The sequence below is a fragment of the Orussus abietinus genome, unplaced genomic scaffold, assembly GCF_000612105.2.
Source record: "Orussus abietinus isolate OABI.00-Male unplaced genomic scaffold, Oabi_2.0 scaffold49, whole genome shotgun sequence".
NCBI classification, from domain to species: domain Eukaryota; kingdom Metazoa; phylum Arthropoda; class Insecta; order Hymenoptera; family Orussidae; genus Orussus; species Orussus abietinus.
This window is the reverse complement of record NW_019394595.1, coordinates 791,935-812,770: the sequence shown is the minus strand read 5'-3', so window position 1 is coordinate 812,770 and position 20,836 is coordinate 791,935. Positions and strand designations below refer to the sequence as shown.

Below are 20,836 nucleotides of genomic sequence, written 5' to 3'. Positions count from 1 at the left end.
GTCACCCTACCCGTGAACAATCTCCCAACTCATCTCTCGTTTCGCCGCGGCATCCGGTCCCTTATCCATCGCGCCGGTCGCGAACGCCCCCTACCTGAACCGAGCCTGTCCGTGCGGGTACCGGAAGTCGGGACCCGAGGGGATCGACGGCGGACGTCATTTGGAAGCGAAACTTCCTTTTCCGTTTTCTCCTACGCCGCGTAGTTTTCGAGTTACGCCCCTCCAAAGAACCGACCAATCAGAGCGCAGCATTCTTGTTTCCGCTGTATCTCCGAAACCACGGGTCGTACAAAAAAACGATAAAAAAAGTTTCGCCGTGGATTCCAGCCCCCTATCCATCGCCCCGGCCGCGAACGCCTCCTACCTGAATTGGTTCAGGACAGGAACGGACAGGTTTGGACCTGTCCGTTCAGGACAGGAACGGACAGGTTTGGACCTGTCCGTTCAGGTACCGAATGTTGCGATCATGGGGTTCGACATCGGACGTCATTTGGAATCGAAAGTTCCTTTACCGTTTTCTCCTGCGGCAAAGAATATAGTGAATTCTTTGCCTGCGGTGCGTAGTTTCCGCGTTACAACTTGGTTAGGGTGGGTTGAGATATATTTGAAGGATAAGAACGGGTTGGCAGAGTTAACCAATTAGGACCAGTTAGATCTGACGTGTGGGTTACGACGACGCGATGGAATTACGCTTCATTAGGATCCGATTTGCAATTAGCTGGGTTAGAGCCTGATGTGCAGTTAAGCATGCTCACGTCATCGGATTAAGTTGAGTTAGGACGATACATCGTGGCAAATCCTATTGAAACTAAAAGTTCCTCTGCAATTTTTATATGCAACACTTACTTCCGGAGTTATTACGGTTTAAAGTCGACTAATCAGAGTGGGATTTCTCAGTTATTGGAAGTTCTTACTGCGCAAGGATTACATATGCTGTAGCATGTTTGAAGAAGCTGCCCTGTTTTGTATAAATAACTACAACAAGCCAACTGTGTTTATACCTGTACCATATAGTACCGGTTTTAATTTATATTTTAGATGTCCAAATGTAATTGCGTAATCAAATTACAACACTTCTCCCATGAGGATTGCTTTCAGTTAACTTGGCAAGTATTCAGAATCAGAATTTTTTGACCCATAGAGTGGAAACTGATGCTACTTTGCAATAGAATCATAAGAAATTAAATTTCAGTATCATTCAGCAATCTGAAAGCTACCTAGCGGCCAGCCAATAGGCACTATTAAATATCACACATCACATATTTCAGAAACCATTCTTCTGATTAAATTTAATATTTTAATTTAGAAATTTATAAATAACTACATTTTAATCTGTATGCTCATGCTGGGCATTGCTTTCACGCCAGGTATTTTGTATGAGCTCTACAAATTGCTGCCAACAGTGACTTTTAGAAATGAAATACAGAGCACAGGCAGCAATAAAAATCCATGATAGAACCAAACAGTAGTCTGTCTCATTGGAAGGTGTGCTTGATACTGGACCACTGAAGTCAGCTGACGTTACATATAAAGATCCATTTGGTTCAAGAGAAGTCATTCGCGTAATAAATCGTGAAAAAGCTTCCAGCGTGTAGACTGTATCATTAAACTTGGCTACAGGCTTCCCTTTGTGAACAAGCATCAGTGTGGGTACTCCAACGATACCATACTGGGTATTAAAGCTGAAAATATTTCTAATATTTAGGAGCACATAAAACAAACTGGTATATCAAGGAATTTCGAGAAAACTTTATATTTATATATATACAGTGCTATTCAGCCTCGCAAACAAGAAATGCATGGCCGTAATCTCCAATTAATTGTGAAAAAGAATATCTGATGCAAACTTGTGTCAGACTTGTAATTTCAAGAGTACAGTGGTTCAAAGTTGACCAATCACCAAGCAGAATTAGTTGCCAAACAGTACAAGTATAAACATCCCATAATTTGTGTTATCTTCAAAGTGAAACTCACATGTCAATGAGCTGGAATGTTTGTGACCTGGAATTCAGATTCTGTTCTAACATGATAAAATTCAAGAAACTCGAGAATAAATGACATGTCAATATTTACTAAATGTAAATAGTAATGCACAGGTAACTGGACGATTGTACCGTCACTACTCGGCGACTAAATCTGGTTTATAATCGATCAACTTTAAACAATTCCACTTTTGAAATTACAATTTGGATTCAAGTTTGCATTGGACATTCTCTTGCAGAATTAAGCCGAGATTATGTCACATATTTCTTGTTCACGAGGTCTGGAACGCCCTGTATATATAGCATTAAATAAATTCCATTACCTCTGATATTTTATTGCATCAATGGCTACAGCCTTAATATGTGGAAAATACCTTGGCAAGGCATTAAATGCTGGAGCTGCGTGACTACTAAAGACACACCATCTAGCATAAAAGAGTACTAACACACAAGTCCCTGGAAATTGTTTATCTTCCTTGCTATTTCTGCTTCTATTGGAAGGTCCTGGCTCCAAAATTAACAGTTTCATGAGCCTTGTAGCATTAACAAGCTAAGGCAATAAATTTCATCTTAAATAATATCTCCATGTAATGTAATCTTTTAAGATTAGACATTAAACTTTACCTCAACGGGGCCATATTCCTTATCCATTATGCAGTTCACCCTCGTCATATTCGTGGTAATTGTACTTTCAGATGTAGAGTTATTCTTAATGTCCGCACGTTCCACGCTTGCTTGAGACAGCTCTGTCTGCTGAGGGACATGTTTCATATCGTTAACAAGTTCGGTGTGATTACTTATATCGCTGGAGCGATTATCTACGTATGCAATAATTCCTTTGGGAGGAAGTTCTTGACGTTCGACTACATATTCAATCACTCCTGGAGGCTCTTGACTGCCTACTAAACCTCGTAAAGGATGGACTAAAATCAATAAATAAACACTGTTGATTATTTGGACCATATTTTGGTTTCCAGTTCAAAGTTTACACGGCCGATTATTAAATGAAAGTACCTGAAATAATAATAAATAAGACTGTTCCGAATCTACCCAAAATGTTCATCTTCTGCACATAACCAAAAATCAAGAAGCTTCCACAAGCCTTAACTATACATGTATGGACTGCTAGCAGCAGAGATGAGTTGGGAGATTGCTCACGGGCAGGATCGCGCGATCGCATCCTATGCTGCCCTCTGGTTTCGTACGTTAGCTTTCACCGTTTTTTGCCCCCAAGGGTTGCGCAACGATTTTCTGGTAGGGGCTCGCGCACTCGCGATGGCCGTACCATCTACCAGTCGCCGTTGGTGGCTCGCGTATTCGTGATGGTAATACCATGCGGCAGTTGACGGTGGTGGCTTACCTACGCTTATCGACACTGCTCGCTTTTGATGGTAAGAGAAGAACACTCGAGGCACCCTCTTTGACCTTACCCTTCGCATACCTTATTTATTTTATTCGCAAATGTTATTACATACAGAAAAATACATGGCAAAACTACAACGTGGGTGCTCGAGAGTTGTGTGATACTTTATGTACAATTTTTTGAAGCCACGGAAATTAATGAAAAAATAATGAATGTTTCCTAGGGAACACGTAAAACCTACATGGAAGGATACCCAACGCATAGCTCACGTAGTCGGTATGACGTTAGGTGTTACGTACGTGTCACGAGTTCAAATTCTGAAGGGAAGGGAGGTACGGTTTTTCACGCAAATTTCTTTCCTCACGTTTTACGATTCGTTGCAATCACGCAAAATACATTGCAGTGAATCACTCATGCTTTACTAAGTGAATTACTCGTGCTTTATTAAGTTTTGAGATTGGTCTGATTTTGAGCAGGCTGAGACGACGAGCCAATTAGAACATCTGATCGGCTCGCCTTATTAGTCCTTTATCTTGTAAACTGTCCGACTCTGTGTGTGCAAAGATCTCTTAAAGAAATAACGTTAAAACAAATGAAGAAGTGGCCCATGAATCAAATAAGTATCCAAATTAATTTCCAGTAAGCAGCATGGATTGTCCGAAGCTAACCCGGCACCATAACCTGCTTTGTTCCATAACAGGGCAGCCAGCAAGAAAATAAACACCATATGCGGCGAGCTTGAAGCTGCGGTTTGGATACTCACTTGGTTAAATTAATATCCTCAGGTACATGATCACATGTGTATATCCGAGTATTAATATACTGTTTAGGCATACGTTATACGACCATAACGATTGAAACGGTAAAACTTTAGTTGATAGTTATGATACAATATTGAAAAATATACAATAGATGTTTTCAGTTAATTACACTTTCCATGTTAAATGAATTCTAATGTTTACAAGTACAAGTTTAATATATATGTAAAAATAATAATGAAGTCTATAAAAAAAAGCGTTTCGGCTTTCTTACACTAGAATACTTTGGATCTCTTACATAGTAAAAATTATTTTACATGAAGTTGAAATATCAATCAACATATCACATTCGATTACATGTCATAATTACTTTCAGGCCTTAACTGGTATTTATAAAAATGTCTTAATACTATAATTGTTGTGACTCACAATTAATCTGTCTTAATAATACAAGATACAAGATACAAGATGGCTAAACTGATTCCTGTTTCCATGTTGTACCTTTCAAAAGCGATATACTGATGCTTTAAGACGCTCTCATGTAATTATACTACTTTTAGAAGGAACATATTGTGGAAAAAGGTAGTATAGTACAATAGCAGTGAAATTCTTCTCACAAGGCAATCTTTATAATCCAGAATTTTGTTCTATTTGCATGTGATTTCTGTCTCAAATGCAGATGGAACTTCATTCACTTTTTGATAGGAATCAAAGGATATACACATTGTGCTACTGATTCTCAATGCATTAAACAAATTACCTAAGTCTTGATGTAATTACTTCTTCACACTTAAATGCTTAGAAAACAAAACATTTTAGTAATAGCAAATGTAATCAAATTAATATCTATTTTTTCAATTCTATCTACCTACCAATTATAATAATTAGAATATCTCTGTATATCCGTATTGGATAAAGTTTCATATATAAAAGAAATTAAAACTGCATATTAAATGCTTTATCCAGAAAGGGTTAATACTTCTAACTAATTATAATTTCAGTTTTTGGGAATTGCAATTGATTGAATGAAGAAAAAATTACAACAGTACTTGCACATATTAAATTACTTCAACACATCCAGCATCGTTTTAAAGACCTCTTTTGTTTATGAAGAAAGAATTTGATTTTACGTATTTCATGATATGCATTCACTTCTGTTTCGTAAAACTATAAATAAAAACTATTATGCAGTTACGTGGTTTGTCATCCGATTAGAAGTTGCGCACAATACATCGCAAGAGCTACCCAATGGCTGGCAAATCCCAACTGTGACCATTTGTCCATAGTGTGAGAGTAACTATAGCCAGTCTCTTGTTGGTCAGAAACATCAAACATGAGGCCCAAATAACTTAAATGAAAAATAGTTAATGCAGAGAAGGAAAGATTAGTCACAACGACCCACAACGAATTACGTATTTTTGAATCGTGTGTACACTTCCGATCTGTACATGACTTTGCTGCTACGCAAGCATTGAAAGTATAGGCTAAAGTGTGTCGCAACTGAAATTCTATGTACGTATAAAATCCTAAACTAAGTAGAACAGCAGCCAGCTGGAAGTTCAGTCCATGCAACAGTGAACTGGTTAAATAAGTAATTATCACAGCTCCAAATCTTCCCAAGCGTGTCCTGCAGGGACGGAATATGTCTGTACAAATCATCGAATAACAATAAGAAAAACATTACAAGACTGTGTGGAAAAAAATATGAAACATTGAACGCACATGTCTTTAACCAGAAATGCATGGGATTGTTCCATGAAACCACTACTTGAACCAAAGATCGTGGTAATTCTATCTCCATTGGTTTAGTTATTTTTACCAAGGACATAGGGTATCCTCCTAGCAGCATTATTGTTGATGCAGTATATGAAATAAAATAATGCGATGTTCGAAATGATAATGCATCTCGATATGCCAAAAGCCACCTGAAAAAAAAAAAAGATTGAGAATAATTCAGAATCGAAACATAAATTTAACAGAAGAAAAATATAATATGTAAGATCATAAAACCTTGTTTTAGATAGTGTAAGTAACCATCTAATTAATATTATTTCAGAAAATATGTACTCATTACTCACAAAATTTACTTCTTCTTCGACATGCCTAATAAAAAATCGTAATACAGTATGCCCACTTAGCTAGGGACTAATCACATTCCACCAGACATACCATAAATTAAATGGAATTTAGAACATATTTCATGATTTTTCATGTTGAACAAAGGTAAATCGAAGCAAAATTTATTTGCAAATAATGAATAACATATCATGAAAATGATTTTCAATCATTCCTTTTTTTTTCAAAAGATTTGTATGAAATAATTTAGAATAAGCTGTTTTGAAGGAAAGCAAAGAAGTACATTTTTTATTTTGTTAATTTTTCTCTCTTTATAAATATATATCATTATTTCTTACTTGTTAGAATTGTCTGAGAAAATCCACTGAGTGATGCAGTTTGAGGTTATCAAAAAAGTCAGAGATGCTAAAAAATATCCAATAGTTTTCGATATTGTAGGAATGTTCTGAAAAAGAAAACCTAATCAATGAACAGTGAAATGACTCAAACATTAAAAAATTTAGAAGATATACCCAATAATTCTTCTGATAAAGATCGATATAATTTTTAAATGAAATCCATGGTCCGAATAGGCAAGTCGCAGCACCAAACATGTATCCCAAATATTCGTAAAATGAAGGTAGACTTAACGAATCTGTATTATCAATTGCTACACTAATACCCTTCATTGCCCCAATCATAACGATGCTGCGCACTTTGTGCCATGAGGATGGTTCCATTGAAATCTCACTAAAAATTATATAAATTATTTATAAAACTTTCTACATACAGTAAGACCTGATAATTATGTACTTAACGATACATACCAATACACGATCAAAACCAGACTTGGTAAAAATACACCGAATCCCTTATGATATTTCTCAGGTATGTGTAAAAATATGTAAGTTACTCCCATTAGTACTACTAATATGCACAGACATTCTGGAGCATAGTTTCGTATCACAAATACTCCGATAACGATAGAGAGTATATGAAAGACATTGTATGGCATATATCCTGCGAATATGCACAGAAAAAAAAAAACATTTTAAAAACCGTGCAACTAATTTTGAAATGTGTTGAAACTTACGCGATTGAGCAATCAATTTAAATATGATAGATGCCAAAAATAAAGGTAGCATATAATACAAAGTATCGGAAATTGTCGGTCCCAGACAGTATTGGCATAAATCCGAGAACGTTCCTTCTGGCTCCATGTCGTAATCGTAGGAATCTTGATAGTGATATTGAATATCCTGATAATCGAGACCATCGCAATCTGCATCGTCGGTGTCGCAAACCATGCCGTCAACTGTCAAATAATAATTAAGAAATGGGACGAAAAGATACGCGGGTGCGTGTACGGGTGAGTACGGGAATATCTCACACCGCACGGAAAATCGAGACGCCCGAGTCTCCCTGCTCTCAGCGCCAAATCGGCGGTGAGCCGGCGTAACATTTTTAAACGGGCGGAAACCGTTGCCAAAGAACGTATTACAGTTTTCATGGCAGTACATACATGCATTCACGCCATTCAAGTTGCGGTAGAACTGGAACTTTTGCTGTGTGTGCGCTATGAATGTGAGCCCTGACACTCACGCGTTACTTGGAGCCGTAGCTTGCTTGCCGCCACGGCTGATCGGAACGCACGAAATTTCCCGGGGACGATACGCTACACGGTCGCTTCATGCGTCCGTACGTGAACACCACGCACATGTAAATGCTCTGCGTGGCGCTTCGGAGCAATAATGCATGCGTGTATCTACGTATGTATGTACACACGTATATACTGTCCATTGCTACGTGAGGGAAAGCCGCCATCGGGTACTGCTGGATGTTGCTACCATCGCGAGTGTGCGAGCCGCTCGAATTTTCCACCGAGGGCAGCACAGAAACGTGACGCGCAATCCTGACCGTGAGCAATCTCCCAATTCATCTCTGGTCGTCCATGGATGCCGCCATATTGCACTTTTCTTACAATTGTTTTCTAGGACGGTGGTAAAGTGTAATGAATCGAGTGCAGAGTAGTCGCGCCATCAGCCCGACACTGACAAGCTAAACATGATACACTGGCACTGGGCGCACTGCGTTGATCAGTTGAACACGTTTAGTGGTGCAATTGTATGTATGTATGTACACACACCAGTGCAGCTCGGAGTAACCAACTGAAAACGATATAAAGCCCGGTTCCACGACTCGAGTTAATCAGAATTTAACTGGTTTACAGCAAATTTAAACTGGATATAAATTAGTTAAACTTTGGTTAACTCGAGTTGCGAAACCGGGCCTAACGAATACTCCGTTTTATGCCAGTGGTAAAAATCCGGTGTAATAACGTTAAGCTTCTTTGGTAAGCCGTAGTATCGTAACCAAACTGGCTTTAGAAGAAGGTGTAAACAGACGCAGCGTAACAACAGTAGTATTGCCAACTATTTTCAGAAGGTTTTAATTGTAAACTATCTAAACTGAGTTGTATGAATGATGAAAAACGACAAATCACGACCGTAAAAATAGATTTAAGAAAAAAGAGATAATTGGGGAGTCAATGAAACGAGCCATTTCTGAATCATGAAAAATATGAATAGAAAATAATTTCAGGCAATTAACAGATTCACGACGGATGACGTAATATTATGCCGCAATCACTACGCCACCCGTCGCGAATCTGTTAACATATCGACATGATATTAAGGTCAGTCATTAAAAAATGTGTGGAACAAAGACTCGAAATCACTATAGTCATGCCATTTATCGTAATGAATAATTTATTTATAAATATTTCGATCCGCAAGCTTACCAGCCCGTTTTGTCAAAGATGGGAGAGATAAGACGGCCCCATATTTTACCTGGCAATCGATTTAGGTCAATTTTGGGATACACCGCGTTTGAAAGTTTGACTTAAGCAAACGATAACTCGTGACATTTTACGATCGCCATTCATCGGGTTGCCGTAAGAGCGTTTCTATGACTGATAAATGTTTGCGTAAGGATCAGATTCTAATATGGAAATAACACTAAAGAATTGTATAGTCACGCGTAGAAAAAAGGTTCGTCGATTAGAACAAAGTCTCCGTTACTTAATATACCAATATCAGGATCATGAAATCAGCGCGGCCCTAGTTCGCTCGTCTGAAAACCTTGCTCTTTTACGCAATTTTAGCGCTTATTAAAGTTTGCTCGCGAATGAAACGAAGCCCATATAACCTACCTAATTTAGCGAGTAGCATTTTCGAGTGGGGGCCACTCCAAGAGAGGAGGCAGGGTTCTATTGACAGCGGTTATTGCCTAACTGCGTACCTCCACCTAATATGCCCGCTCGTGAATCTGCATACAGGGCCGCTTGAACGAAAACTGCGAGCAGCCTCGCCAATCCTTCGTGCCCCAAATTGAGGAAGGCATTACGTTATGAGTGCTTACTTTTTTCACGGTATCCTTCCTATGCCACTTATCTCTAAAACACTTTTCATTTGTGCGCTCATTAGAATTATGCCTATTGTAACGATATGAAAAACCGTATATGAAAAAATGGACGTTTACGCTCATGGAAAGTATGCGAATTACATGAAAACATTCATCAAGCCTTATAGAGATATGCATTTCAGACTGTACAAATGTTTTCTGGGGGGGGGGGGGGAGATTTGACGTACCCGAATTTTTTCTTTATGATGCAAATCTTGAGAAGTGTCAAATCAAGAGCTTTTCTGTCAATTTTTACGGAATCCATACTTCTCGAAACGTTCAACAATGCGGTTGACTATTCATCGGTTTACCGAGTACTAAAAGTTTGGAGATGTATCCCTTTAAAATATTAGATATAAAAGTTTGATGCGTGTACAATGTCTAATGATTAGCTTGACGGTTTCACAGCTAGTTTCAATATGGTACAGTGTTTCTTATAGACGCATATTCTTTAAGTTATTATGCCCATCACAGAAATGGCTAACTTGACGTTGAATTTATCGTAAACTGCGTATATTCTGAGATTATGGACGATAAATTTACTTCTTGGACTTTTCAGTAACATCTCACATAATAAGCATGGGTGGCCAACCATTAAATCACTTTATGTACGTTTCAAGAGAATATAGAGTACACTGACGAGTCGTTTTCCTTATTGGACTCATTCAAGTTTTGATGTTCTGAAGATATTCTTACGTGATTAATAAAATATTACATTTAGATTTATATAAATTATTCGTTACTTTCAGCTTTTATACGTTGGTAAAATTGTGGAAATGACCGTCTATAAATAAAAGTAACGGATCGATAGTTTTCACATCGAGGATCGAAGTGAGGTTTACTTACAATTTTTCAATGAAGTAATATCACACGGAAATGGAAATAATGTCATTCTTAATGACGTTTGTCCGTCTGTGTAATTTATCACAGCTTTTATTCCTTAACGCAAAGTTTAAACAGGAAATACCATTTTAATACCTTGATTCTCGTGGGTAGGTCTATGAATTTGAATTGCCTTTCATGAGAATACAGTGTAGGAGAATTTATAACAATTGTGACAATATAAACTGAAAAATATTGAACTTTTTGCGTCCTAGGATAAAGGGTTTCTCGAAATCAATACGCGTAAAAACGTGGAGTAATTGATGTACATCATTAAATGTAACACGACGGCATCAATGCTCGGACGATACATTTCGTTCCTTGGAAATATCCCTTGCAAGAGTGTGACTTTCTGCACAAACTCATTCGATATCGGATACTTTTTCGTTTCCGTCATACGTCACGAACGTCGGGCAAATTACGGCCCTGGCTGCATTTGAAACTCTGTTAACTCTCCGAATATTAGCTCGTCGAGCGAGATTAACCCCATTGTGCCCCGTTGAAAATGATGACATCACTATTAAACTCCCGTCGGCTTACGGAAATTGATTAAACTATCAAATTAGCTCTACTAATATCAACACGTCGACGTTGAAGCCGTCTGGCTTCGAGGCCCGATAACGTGAATCTACACATCCACGTAATATGTTCGCCGTGTATTCGCAATCTGATCTACGTTTAAAGTCTGTCTTAAACTCACCGAACGACTCTTGAAAGATTTTCTATCTTAATTCATAAGGAGATAACCGATACGACGCAATTGTATTCCTCCAAGCTCTTGAGCAGGGTTTGCAGACAGACATGATGTGAAACTGAATGAATACGTGGTACACCGTTTTCTTTCAAGGCACAATTGTAACACATCCTACAGTTTCATCTCCTTATTGCGATACACTCTATACCGTACGGACTAGAAGAGTACATGTAATAAAATTGATGATCGCAAAGTACACTCGCTAAAAATGGGTACAAAAGTACATTCACTATAAATAAATAAATAAATAAGTAAATAAACCCGAGAAAAAATGTATTGTAATTTTGTCCATTTTCACCCTTGAAATGGCGACTATACGTTAATTTGTATTACTAGATACGCATTCCACGTCCGTTTCTACATTCATTACATCGTCTGCATATACGTACGAATGCGCGCGATGATTTCGTGAAATTCACAACGCTACCATGATACAAGAAAAGTATCGAATCAATTGTATTAGCGAACAATGAATACCGACGAGTCTTTACAAATGATCTTGTTGTTTTGAACGTACAGGGTGAAATCGGAAAATCTCGTTTCTGAGAGCGTGTATTAAAATGAATTAACCTGTGAATTTGTCGAGAGTGCGTTTTCGGATTTATAACAATGCGAGTATCACTTGATTTGTTCATTCAATTGATTCATTAACGTATCGGGCCGAGAACATTTTTCAAGATACGTTCGATCCACCGAAGTTGATTCGCGTATTCGCGTCGGAATAAGTCAGATAGTGTATGAGTCATGCCGTTCGCTAAGGAATGGGGAGTGCGCAATTCGCGTACCCCAGGAACTATGGAGTGTTAGACGTACTGTAAAGGGAAGTGTGAACAATTTCGCGCATTGTCAGGACTATAATATGGATGGCTGGCAGGATAATTATTGGAGGCCGTTTGAATCTAACTGTTTCCTTCATTAGCAGTCTCAGTTCGCTCGGTTCGCTCTCTGAATTTTGTGCAGAATTACCCACCATTATCATAATTGCGCTATTACTGATAATATCTACGACCCGGCTTCGAAACTTTGCTACGACGCGGCTTAATCCGTTTCTATTTATGGCGCTTTCATCGAATGTCAGCCATCGGATTCATGAAAGGATTTTTCATCCCAATCTCCGTTTCTTGAAAATCGGTTCGCTCGGACTAGGGTTTACTGACGATCCTACTACGATTATAAACCTTATATAATATAATATTTTACCTTGCTTATTATAACCTCTTCGTATAGTTAATACTACCATTCCGAATGTTGATCACTACTGCACCTTTTCAGCGCAGCGCCATGGTACGGTACCTATTGGCAAGGATAATTATGTACAATTTTTTATCCGCGTACTCTTTTTCACGGACATAACGTGAGACGTAACGTAAAAAACATTCATAGCAATTGTTTTATACTAAATAATAAACGTTGAACTTGATTTACAGACAGAATGAAACATTTACATTCGGTTAGACCGAACGATCATATTATGCGATCATCTACTCATAAAAAATTACTTATCCGCGTGTAATTATTCGTCAATTTCCTATATTAATGTTAAAATATTGAAATGTTTATGTTAAATTAACCGTTGCACCTTAAGACATGTCCAGACTTTTAATTAGGTAATGAAAACCGTTTGTAAAGTTCAAGGTTAGATATCGCAAGCTCGGAATTCGAAGTAACAAGTTTCCTCTTACACGAGATGATACATTTGTTGCGACACCTTGCGAAGACCTTTCATTTCCTGTAATTTGTCAGGCTGTTTCAGATGAGCGCGGAAATCGTGTTTGGGAAAATTGGCGAAGTCGACAGTGGCATCGATACATGTTTTCTTCGATGGCAATTAGAGCGCTCAGTGGGTGGCAACCTGCGCGTGACAGTTTTTAGAAGGGTGAAGAATAGAGGGTTACCTCAATGCCGCAAATAAATTCTGAACCTATTATCGTTTATTACACGCCCCCAGGCACCACCGGGGTGTGGCGACGCGGCCAATCGATTCTAAGCCGCGAATTGAAATCCTCGACTTTCCTCCGGCCTCTTCTATTGCGGCCAACTAAGGTAGACGCAGAACGTCACTCGGAATCTTCTCTTATATTTAAACGACGTTCTGACTTTACTCCCTGCCGCTTCTTACGGAAGGTTTCAACGCACCCGTGGAAGGTAGAATGTTTTTCAGCTTTTTATTGTCACGTTTAATGATTCGATAGCTTAAGAAGTGGTATGGCATAGTTTTCTGTTTAAAAACGATAATTTTGCTAGATATAATTGGTTGTACATTATGTTTGGGCGTAAATATTCCATAATGCTAATTCGAACCTCATCGCCGGCCATAGCAACATAGTTGTCAGATGCTTCTCAAGATTAAACACGGATGTAAATCCTTATTTATTATCGGGTACAGTACGTATGCGAGCGTGGCGCTCTCTGGCGCAGACCCGCGGAAGAAATACCGAGCGTCTAGCGAGACAAGAGAGTCTAACATGACGGCAAAAGCGCACGTGGCGCGCACTCCTTTATACTCTAATTTAGCGGTAATTTTAATATAGTGATTTCCGAAGTGATTTCAGTCCAGACTTATCTAACCTTCTCTTGCCACCTCTCGTACCGTCAGAACTCAATGCTAATAGAAACAAAGAAAGCAGCGAAAATCCTGAAATGACATCGCCTACGGACAGTATGCGGACATTTTCCGTTCTTTATGCAGCACCTAATTCAAAATAATTACCACGGCCAGGACTGTAGCCGTGGTATCGAAATATTTTTCGAACATGAGCTGACCTTTTCTTTTTCCGATGCGACATCGGAGACAAAGCCATGGCGTCTACAGGTTTATTGGTCATCCATCGAAACAGCAAGAAGGTCGCTCATTGTTAGATCGAGGAGTTAACAGCAGGCTAAGAGAGTTCCATCGAATTCACCGTCTCTTAGATTTGCGGGAAACTACGCTCATAATCGCAGATTAATTCCTGGCTCAATGGCTCATCGACTAAAGTTTCACGCTCATGGGAATCAAGTGGGTCGTTAAAGGTGATTCCAAGGTAGTCGTGGTATAATTACGAAAATTAATTGCGTTTCCAACGAGCAGCCGCGACGATAGGGAGGGAGACGTTGAGTGCAGATGTCAACCTATTATCAACCTGTACTTACAATGGGTTCGTCTTTGTCCCCTTCCACCTTCGGCCTCTCTTTCCCGCTTTCTCGCTTTCCCGCTTTTCTTCCCCTTGTCCGTTCACCTTTCATTATGTGCACTCGCGTAACTTTTATACAGTTTATTTCATTATATGTCTACGCTACCACTTGCCGACAAATACTCAGCGAAGGAGAGAGGGGAGGAGGCAGAGTGGGAACTTTTTTCTTCCACTTTTTAAGTATGTTGGGAGCAATGCATTTTGAGTCCGTATTATTTGTGGATTAAAACGTTATACTATTAGCATATATTAGGACGTTTTATACAGTGAACAGCATTCGGTCGTGTCATCGAATTCTACACTTCCTGTACAGTTGGAACATATCTACATACGTGTATAGTATTTATACAAATTGACAAAGTAATCAGATGTCACTGAAATTTTAAAGAATTGAGCAAGTTTTAAGTACGTTCAGATAATGGATGCAAGTGCATGACCTGTACTAAGAATTCGACGAGCGACGAATAGCGAGATGACGAAATAAATTGTCAAATAAAACTTAGCCAAGTATAAGTCCGATATGATCATAAATTAGCAAAGCGTCATGTACCGAGCTTTATGAATTGGTCGAACGTTTGACACGTTCAAACCGCAACCGATATAAGCCATCAAAGTATTGGGCTCAATGCCCCTGTCAATCGGTGTTTCGCTAATGAGTTAACAACCGCGTATAGATTCGGTGCAGCCGAAGCACATAAATGATTGGACCGTTGAGAAAGTAATCGCTATGCATCTGAAATTTGCTTCACGGTGTTGCTCCTTTTCTTCCGTGCATAGACTGATAAAGTATAGATTTAATTTAGAACGGGTGATAGTCGCGTTTCAATGTAGAAAGATGCAAAACGAGGATATGAAAACGGTGGAAAAAAGAGGGAATTCATCGATAGATTGATAGGGAGGCGGAAACGGGAAAAGAGCGCGGCAACTAGAATGAAAAAGAGATAGCAAGAGGCAAAGATACTTGGGAAACGGCGGCAGAGGGGAGGAAGAGAGTTATTTAATAAAAGTATGAATATCGTCAATAACTCGTCGCTCATTCTCGAATAATTTCCACTCTATCGGAAAATAATTATACTTTATCGCAGGAGCCCTCCAGCGTCTCAAATCGCTCAATTATATTCCCTCTATCCTTCCTCCATTGTCTCCGCTACCGGCGCCACCGGGACCGGAGAAGCCCGTGGGATCCTAAAGATGTCTCTCTTGCCGCATTTCTTACCGTTCCATTCCAGCTGAATCTCTAAGGTCCAGTTAACATAGCCATTCAACCATTTTTACCCCGGTCAAGGCGAGGACGTTTCCGAGACAGATTCTGTAAATTCGAACGACTGGTGTCGTATGAATCGATCAAAAATTTCATCGATTTACCCTGTTACTATTGCTGCCGCGAGTCATACGCATTTGCTGCGAAACCCCTTTCGTTCCCAATAAACATACCTGCGAAACTGCTCGTCACGACAGCTCGAGCTTCTCGTCCGCGCAATAGGCAAGTGCCTGCACGTACTCACGTGCCCGATATGTAGCACTACGCAAATTGAACGTCATTTTCTCCGTCAACAAAGTCCGCGTGTTCCACAGACGCGCGTATCGGGGTCGCATCTCCGAAAAACAGTCAACAGCCCCGGCGTCGATGAACCGAAATGGCAGAAGATCGGTTCCGAGCCTCCTCTAACGCGAGTTAATTTGACTACAGGGGAATGCCGGGAAATGCCGGGAAATGCCGGGAAATGCCGGACCACCGAAGGATGCGGGAAGGAAAAGCACTAACGGGGGCCGTAAGAGAACGGGCAGCCTGGGGAGGCTGGGAGGGAACCCCGGTCGAAGCGACGGTGCGGAGCGGCCGTGCGTGGGGATCGGGATGACACGCGTGAACGAGCCTTTATAAAGAGACGGCTAGTGAATCGGTATAAGTGAGCGGTTATTTCGCGATCATTTGGAATTCCCCGTGAATAGACCGGTAAGATGGGGCGCATTCACTGGCACGCTGTTCACCACCGGCACGGATCAAAGCCAATGGCACCGACTTGAGTTCCGAATGTCCCGGGTGCATTGCCTGCTTCCGATGTATAATTTAAACGGCGTTCAAAAGTTCGTTCCTCTCACCTTTCGACTGTTACTCCTTTTGGACGGCCGCTTGAGCTTTCGGGAGCCAAATTTGCTTGCGGATTAACATGGGCCGATAGGCAGGCACTCGTTGACGGAAGCGTGACCATCCTACTCGGATAAACATTTAATCGTTGCGAGACGGGTTCGGCTACATTGTTTCCTAGGGTGCAATCGGACGATGCAGTTGCGATCGATACTTCGAATCTTTTCACATTTTTATCGCAATGAAAGAGCAAATAATTAATTACAACTTTTAACCGGTTAGAGAGTTTTTTGTCCGTTCAAAAACCTGGGAAAGAAATTGCTAGATCGACTTGGGTACTTCAAGATGTGTTGAATCAATAAAATCAAACTTAAAATATAGTTTACCGCTTCAAGAAAAGCTTTTGTAACCATTATATTCCATGTACATACATGAAAAGAGAAGTTTAACGAATCAATTATATGGTTTTATTCGTTTATCAGAGATAACGATGAGCGGGAAGTTCTGTGAAGCTACCGTAGCTTACACTAGAAAACTTGAGAATATTTTTGGACTACGACGCGCTTATTGGAATCTTAAAACTGGATCGAGAGGAAAATTGTGGAAAGACTTTTCAGTGTTCGATCCTCTTAGATTCGATCTATAAGAAGGACTAACCGAAGAGATAAACCAGGTACAATACAATAATTACTATCGCTTTGTCTGGTTGTTTGTCGGAGATCCTCGTGCCTCGTGGCGTCTGTCCGGATAGCGGGGTCGGCGAGTGTAGGAGATGGAGCGGTGCGGTGCGACGCGGTGCGGCCAGCCGCTTGCCGTACAAAAGTTAATAAAATCCCAGTAGCCATGGCGCGTCGGCCCCCGAGGGGGGAGTTTATTTAACAGAGGCGTAGCCACCGTTCGTTCGTTCGTTCGTATGTTCGTACGTCCGTACGTTCGTATGTCCGTACGTTCGTACGTTCGTACGTTCATACGTTCATACGTTCGTACGTTCGTTCGTTCGTACGTTCGTACGTTCATACGTTCGTACGTTCGTACGTTCGTACGTTCGTTCTGTAGTCTTTACCCCGTTTATCCCATAAAAGTCAGCCCGCGATTCTTCGGCTTCACTTTACCCCGTATACGCAGACACAACAATGCCATGTGGCCTCGGGCGCCAATAACAACGCCGTAATACCACCGCCCCCGAGCGAGTGGACCGTATACTGGGAGAAAATCGTTTCTGATCGTTAGACAAATCTCTCGTCTTTCTCTTCACGAGGTTCCCCGAAGCGCGGTTAACCGTATCGGGTGCGCGTTACGGGGTTAATCAATTTTGCTTTTGGTTTCTTCCCCCCTGTACTTTGTTCGGCATTCTTTACATTTGGAATTCCTTTTTTATCAATGAAGATGACTGCCTCGAAAAATAATTATACGCAAGAATAAACTGGACAAATTTCATCCCTTATCGGGTCTTGTTTACCCTGTAATATCGTTCTACGGAATTCTGAACAAATGAAAATCATAAAATTATTGTAATATAAAATTGAGACTACTTTTGCCGTAGGAACCAAATAATTTCACCTATCAAAGCCAATATTTGTTAGTAATGTTTAAATCTTGTTCATCCAGTAATTATGTTTAATTAAAAGGAGTAAGAGGTTGACGTTAACTAAATTCAGTCAGAATCTGCTTCGTTTGAATAAACATGTTTTTTATTTCGCTTCGTGCATATAGGTGAACGATCGAAATGTGTCCTTCAGCGGGGAGTAAATCATAATAATTCAAGCAAGTAGTATCACTCAGCGATAGGTCCGGCAATAAGTGAAATAATATCGGAGATTTATTATGGGATTAGTACATTAGTGATAACGTCTAAACTTAGTCGTTACACGATAATTTGATTGAATAGATGAAATTAATCAAATTGTTTATTACTATCGAAATCAACGGAATGCGCACGCTTACAAGATATGTGCAATTTTCAAATAAAATATATAATTTCCTGTGCGATTATTTTTGGTGACGCCCATGGTCCGTTTAATGCGTCACATTTAACGAATCATGCGAAGAATACACTTGGCGCGTTTTCGGAGGATTCCGTCGTATTCGTGTGAATCCGATTTCTGACGCAGTCGGGAGACAGAACTAATGGACGACGGGACACGCTCGATACGTGAATGGCACCTCCCGTGCATATTTGCTCGCGTGGATCTCGATGTTTCTTATATCGCACGTCAGAAATAAATGGTCCAAGTTCGTCGGCAGGGGGTATTGTCGAGTATCGGGCTCGCAGCTCGCAGGTCTCGGGAAGATTTCCGCCGACGCGACGCGACGTCGACGCCATAGAGTATTGAGAATATTTCGGAGCTCTAACTTTTGACACTTGCCGGCCGGTTACGGGCGTTGAATGCCCTCCCAGGAAGTCGTTTGATCTTCGAATCGGTTCGCCGAGCCCATTGTGAATTGTATCTGCTTCCTTTACGGCTGATTCCACCGCCTGGTACGTACCTCCTCTTTTGCAGATTTAATGTTGCCTATTGTGGATGGCGCTGCGCGCGCCTCCGACCCTCGGCGAACGATATAACAATTACACCCACGTTATCAGCTCCTTCTCGTCCCATCGCACAGGAATCGGATCAAAGGGACGTTTTTCCCGCGAATGCAAATTATTCTATGCCGTCACGTCCGACGGTGACAAAAAAGTGTCCACCGAAGTGAGGCGGCGAGTCGCTCCGCAGTGCCGGTTCGATATAACCCTGGAAGGGTCTCGGTATGGGTGTGAAGAAATTCTCATTTATTAACGGCCACGCAACAACAATTTAATGACGAATGCGCGACTCCTTTGACGCTTGCTCTCGTAACGCAATTCCGATTCAACCTAATCCCACAGACGATGACAGCCTCTCGCCTCTCGCCTCTTGCGATTAGATCGCGACCATCGAGAAACAAGAAACTGCTTTTCCTACGATTTTATACGGAACCGCGCGCGGCACTGCCTTGTCCACCAAACGTCCACTCTGGCCTTGGTCTTGCTCCGGGACCGAGACTCGACCGCGCAAGACCAAGACCGCGGTAGTCTTGATCTTGGTCCTGCATTTGCTCATCACCACTTGTTTCTCAAGTAGTGATGTGACTTTAGTGACAATTTCTTGTCATTTGCACTTGGAAAACGTTGCATAATGTACATAAACGAAGAAGTCGTAGAAGAGCAATGAATCATTCAATAATTACGATAATTAAACATCTACTTTTCATTATCAATCATTTGTAATGATTTGTATCGGGGCATTGCGACCCATAACATTGCAAGAGACATAAAAGGGGTATTCCCTTTCGTATCCTGTTCGCTGTAACCAATCGAGTCAACCAAATTTACCGTTACGTTCATCATAATGAAGCTTATTACAGACTTGGCACGAGTTAAGATAATACGATAAGTAGGCGCTTATCGAACGACACGAGCGACAGGAATTTGACCAGATCCGACCGTGGAATTTCCGATCGTTTTCGGTCGGCTGTCGCCGTTCCGGGAACCTGAAGCTTCTTGAGCTTCGTTCAAACGGGACCCCCACCTCCCTAGACACCTGCGAAGCATTAACGCTATCTTTAGGAACATCTTCATCTCCTCCGGCGGCCGTTCTAAATACTTTTCTAAGCGGGTTTCAGGGGGAAACGTTCAAGGGGTTTCCCGCCGGTAAAATTTCGAGTCCGACTTATTTCCGCAACGATGATGTCAGCCGCCTCCACAAAACGATTCTCGTTTAATTAAATGACAAGTTGCGAGATTATGACCAAAATGTTTACTCGTTTGAAATGGAGTATTCGATCATGCGAATAACGACGAAATCGAAACAAATAAATTCTTCAACTATTTTGTTATTGCCAAAAGTCGTTACGTCGTGTCTTACTGTATCATTAATCGTAGCAATCATTTTATTCTCGAAATGTGCACGATTTCATTCATGTTTAAAAAAAGAAGAGATACGATCGGTAATTAGTTAATGCATTCCCGCACAATAGTAATTAGGTAAAGAATGTATTCGCGTGTTCATGAAACACGTGTTGGAAGTTTTATTCAGATACGGTATACTGAATTTGCCACACGTTCACAATTCTTTTCGATTCTTAATTGTATAAACTGGGTTAACCAGCTTCCGATCAGATGTTAGAACATTCAAAACTTGTTTACACATTCATAAACATGACGCTTCAATTTAGATTGTCATATCAAATTCGTAATTTTATCGTTGATTCGGTACTCCCTTGTTATTTGGAAGCCTTCGGTTAAGTGGTTTGTCTTAAATTGTTATATTTCAGTTAATTCTATGTTAAATTATAATAT

General features: G+C 40.4%; 2 protein-coding genes across 3 annotated transcripts; both read right to left on the bottom strand.

Annotated features, from left to right (window-relative positions):
- Window positions 1-990: 990 nt before the first annotated feature.
- On the bottom strand, window positions 991-3,138 carry LOC105700668 (thioredoxin domain-containing protein 15). Of its 2 annotated transcripts, XM_012426727.2 has the most exons (5): window positions 2,997-3,138; window positions 2,805-2,905; window positions 2,607-2,735; window positions 2,306-2,532; window positions 991-1,682 (listed from the first exon to the last, which is right to left on the bottom strand). In XM_012426727.2, exons 1-5 carry the CDS (start codon window positions 3,043-3,045, stop codon window positions 1,328-1,330), a joined length of 861 nt encoding a protein of 286 aa, XP_012282150.1. In that variant the 5' UTR covers window positions 3,046-3,138; the 3' UTR covers window positions 991-1,327. The 2 variants fall into 2 exon arrangements, with proteins under 2 accessions (XP_012282150.1, XP_012282149.1); XM_012426726.1 differs by having other exon boundaries at window positions 2,607-2,905.
- A 270-nt stretch (window positions 3,139-3,408) lies between these two features.
- On the bottom strand, window positions 3,409-8,182 carry LOC105700704 (protein-serine O-palmitoleoyltransferase porcupine). Its single transcript, XM_012426829.2, has 7 exons — window positions 7,681-8,182; window positions 7,252-7,473; window positions 6,986-7,178; window positions 6,692-6,908; window positions 6,518-6,624; window positions 5,826-6,028; window positions 3,409-5,749 (listed from the first exon to the last, which is right to left on the bottom strand). The coding sequence occupies exons 2-7, from the start codon at window positions 7,463-7,465 to the stop codon at window positions 5,307-5,309; spliced, it is 1,377 nt and encodes a 458-aa protein (XP_012282252.1). The 5' UTR covers window positions 7,466-7,473; window positions 7,681-8,182; the 3' UTR covers window positions 3,409-5,306.
- Window positions 8,183-20,836: the final 12,654 nt, after the last annotated feature.

Coding starts and splice junctions, on each gene's coding strand:
- LOC105700668 (XM_012426726.1), bottom strand. CDS start 3,045: ATGAACATTTTGGGTAGATTCGGAACAGTCTTATTTATTATTATTTCA. Junction 2,906..2,996: donor CTTATTTATTATTATTTCAG/GTACTTTCATTT, acceptor TATTGATTTTAG/TCCATCCTTTACGAGGTTTA. Junction 1,683..2,305: donor GATGCAATAAAATATCAGAG/GTAATGGAATTT, acceptor AAATATTTTCAG/CTTTAATACCCAGTATGGTA.
- LOC105700704 (XM_012426829.2), bottom strand. CDS start 7,465: ATGGTTTGCGACACCGACGATGCAGATTGCGATGGTCTCGATTATCAG. Junction 6,909..6,985: donor CTGGTTTTGATCGTGTATTG/GTATGTATCGTT, acceptor TATAATTTTTAG/TGAGATTTCAATGGAACCAT. Junction 6,029..6,517: donor TTCTCAGACAATTCTAACAA/GTAAGAAATAAT, acceptor TTTTTTTTTCAG/GTGGCTTTTGGCATATCGAG.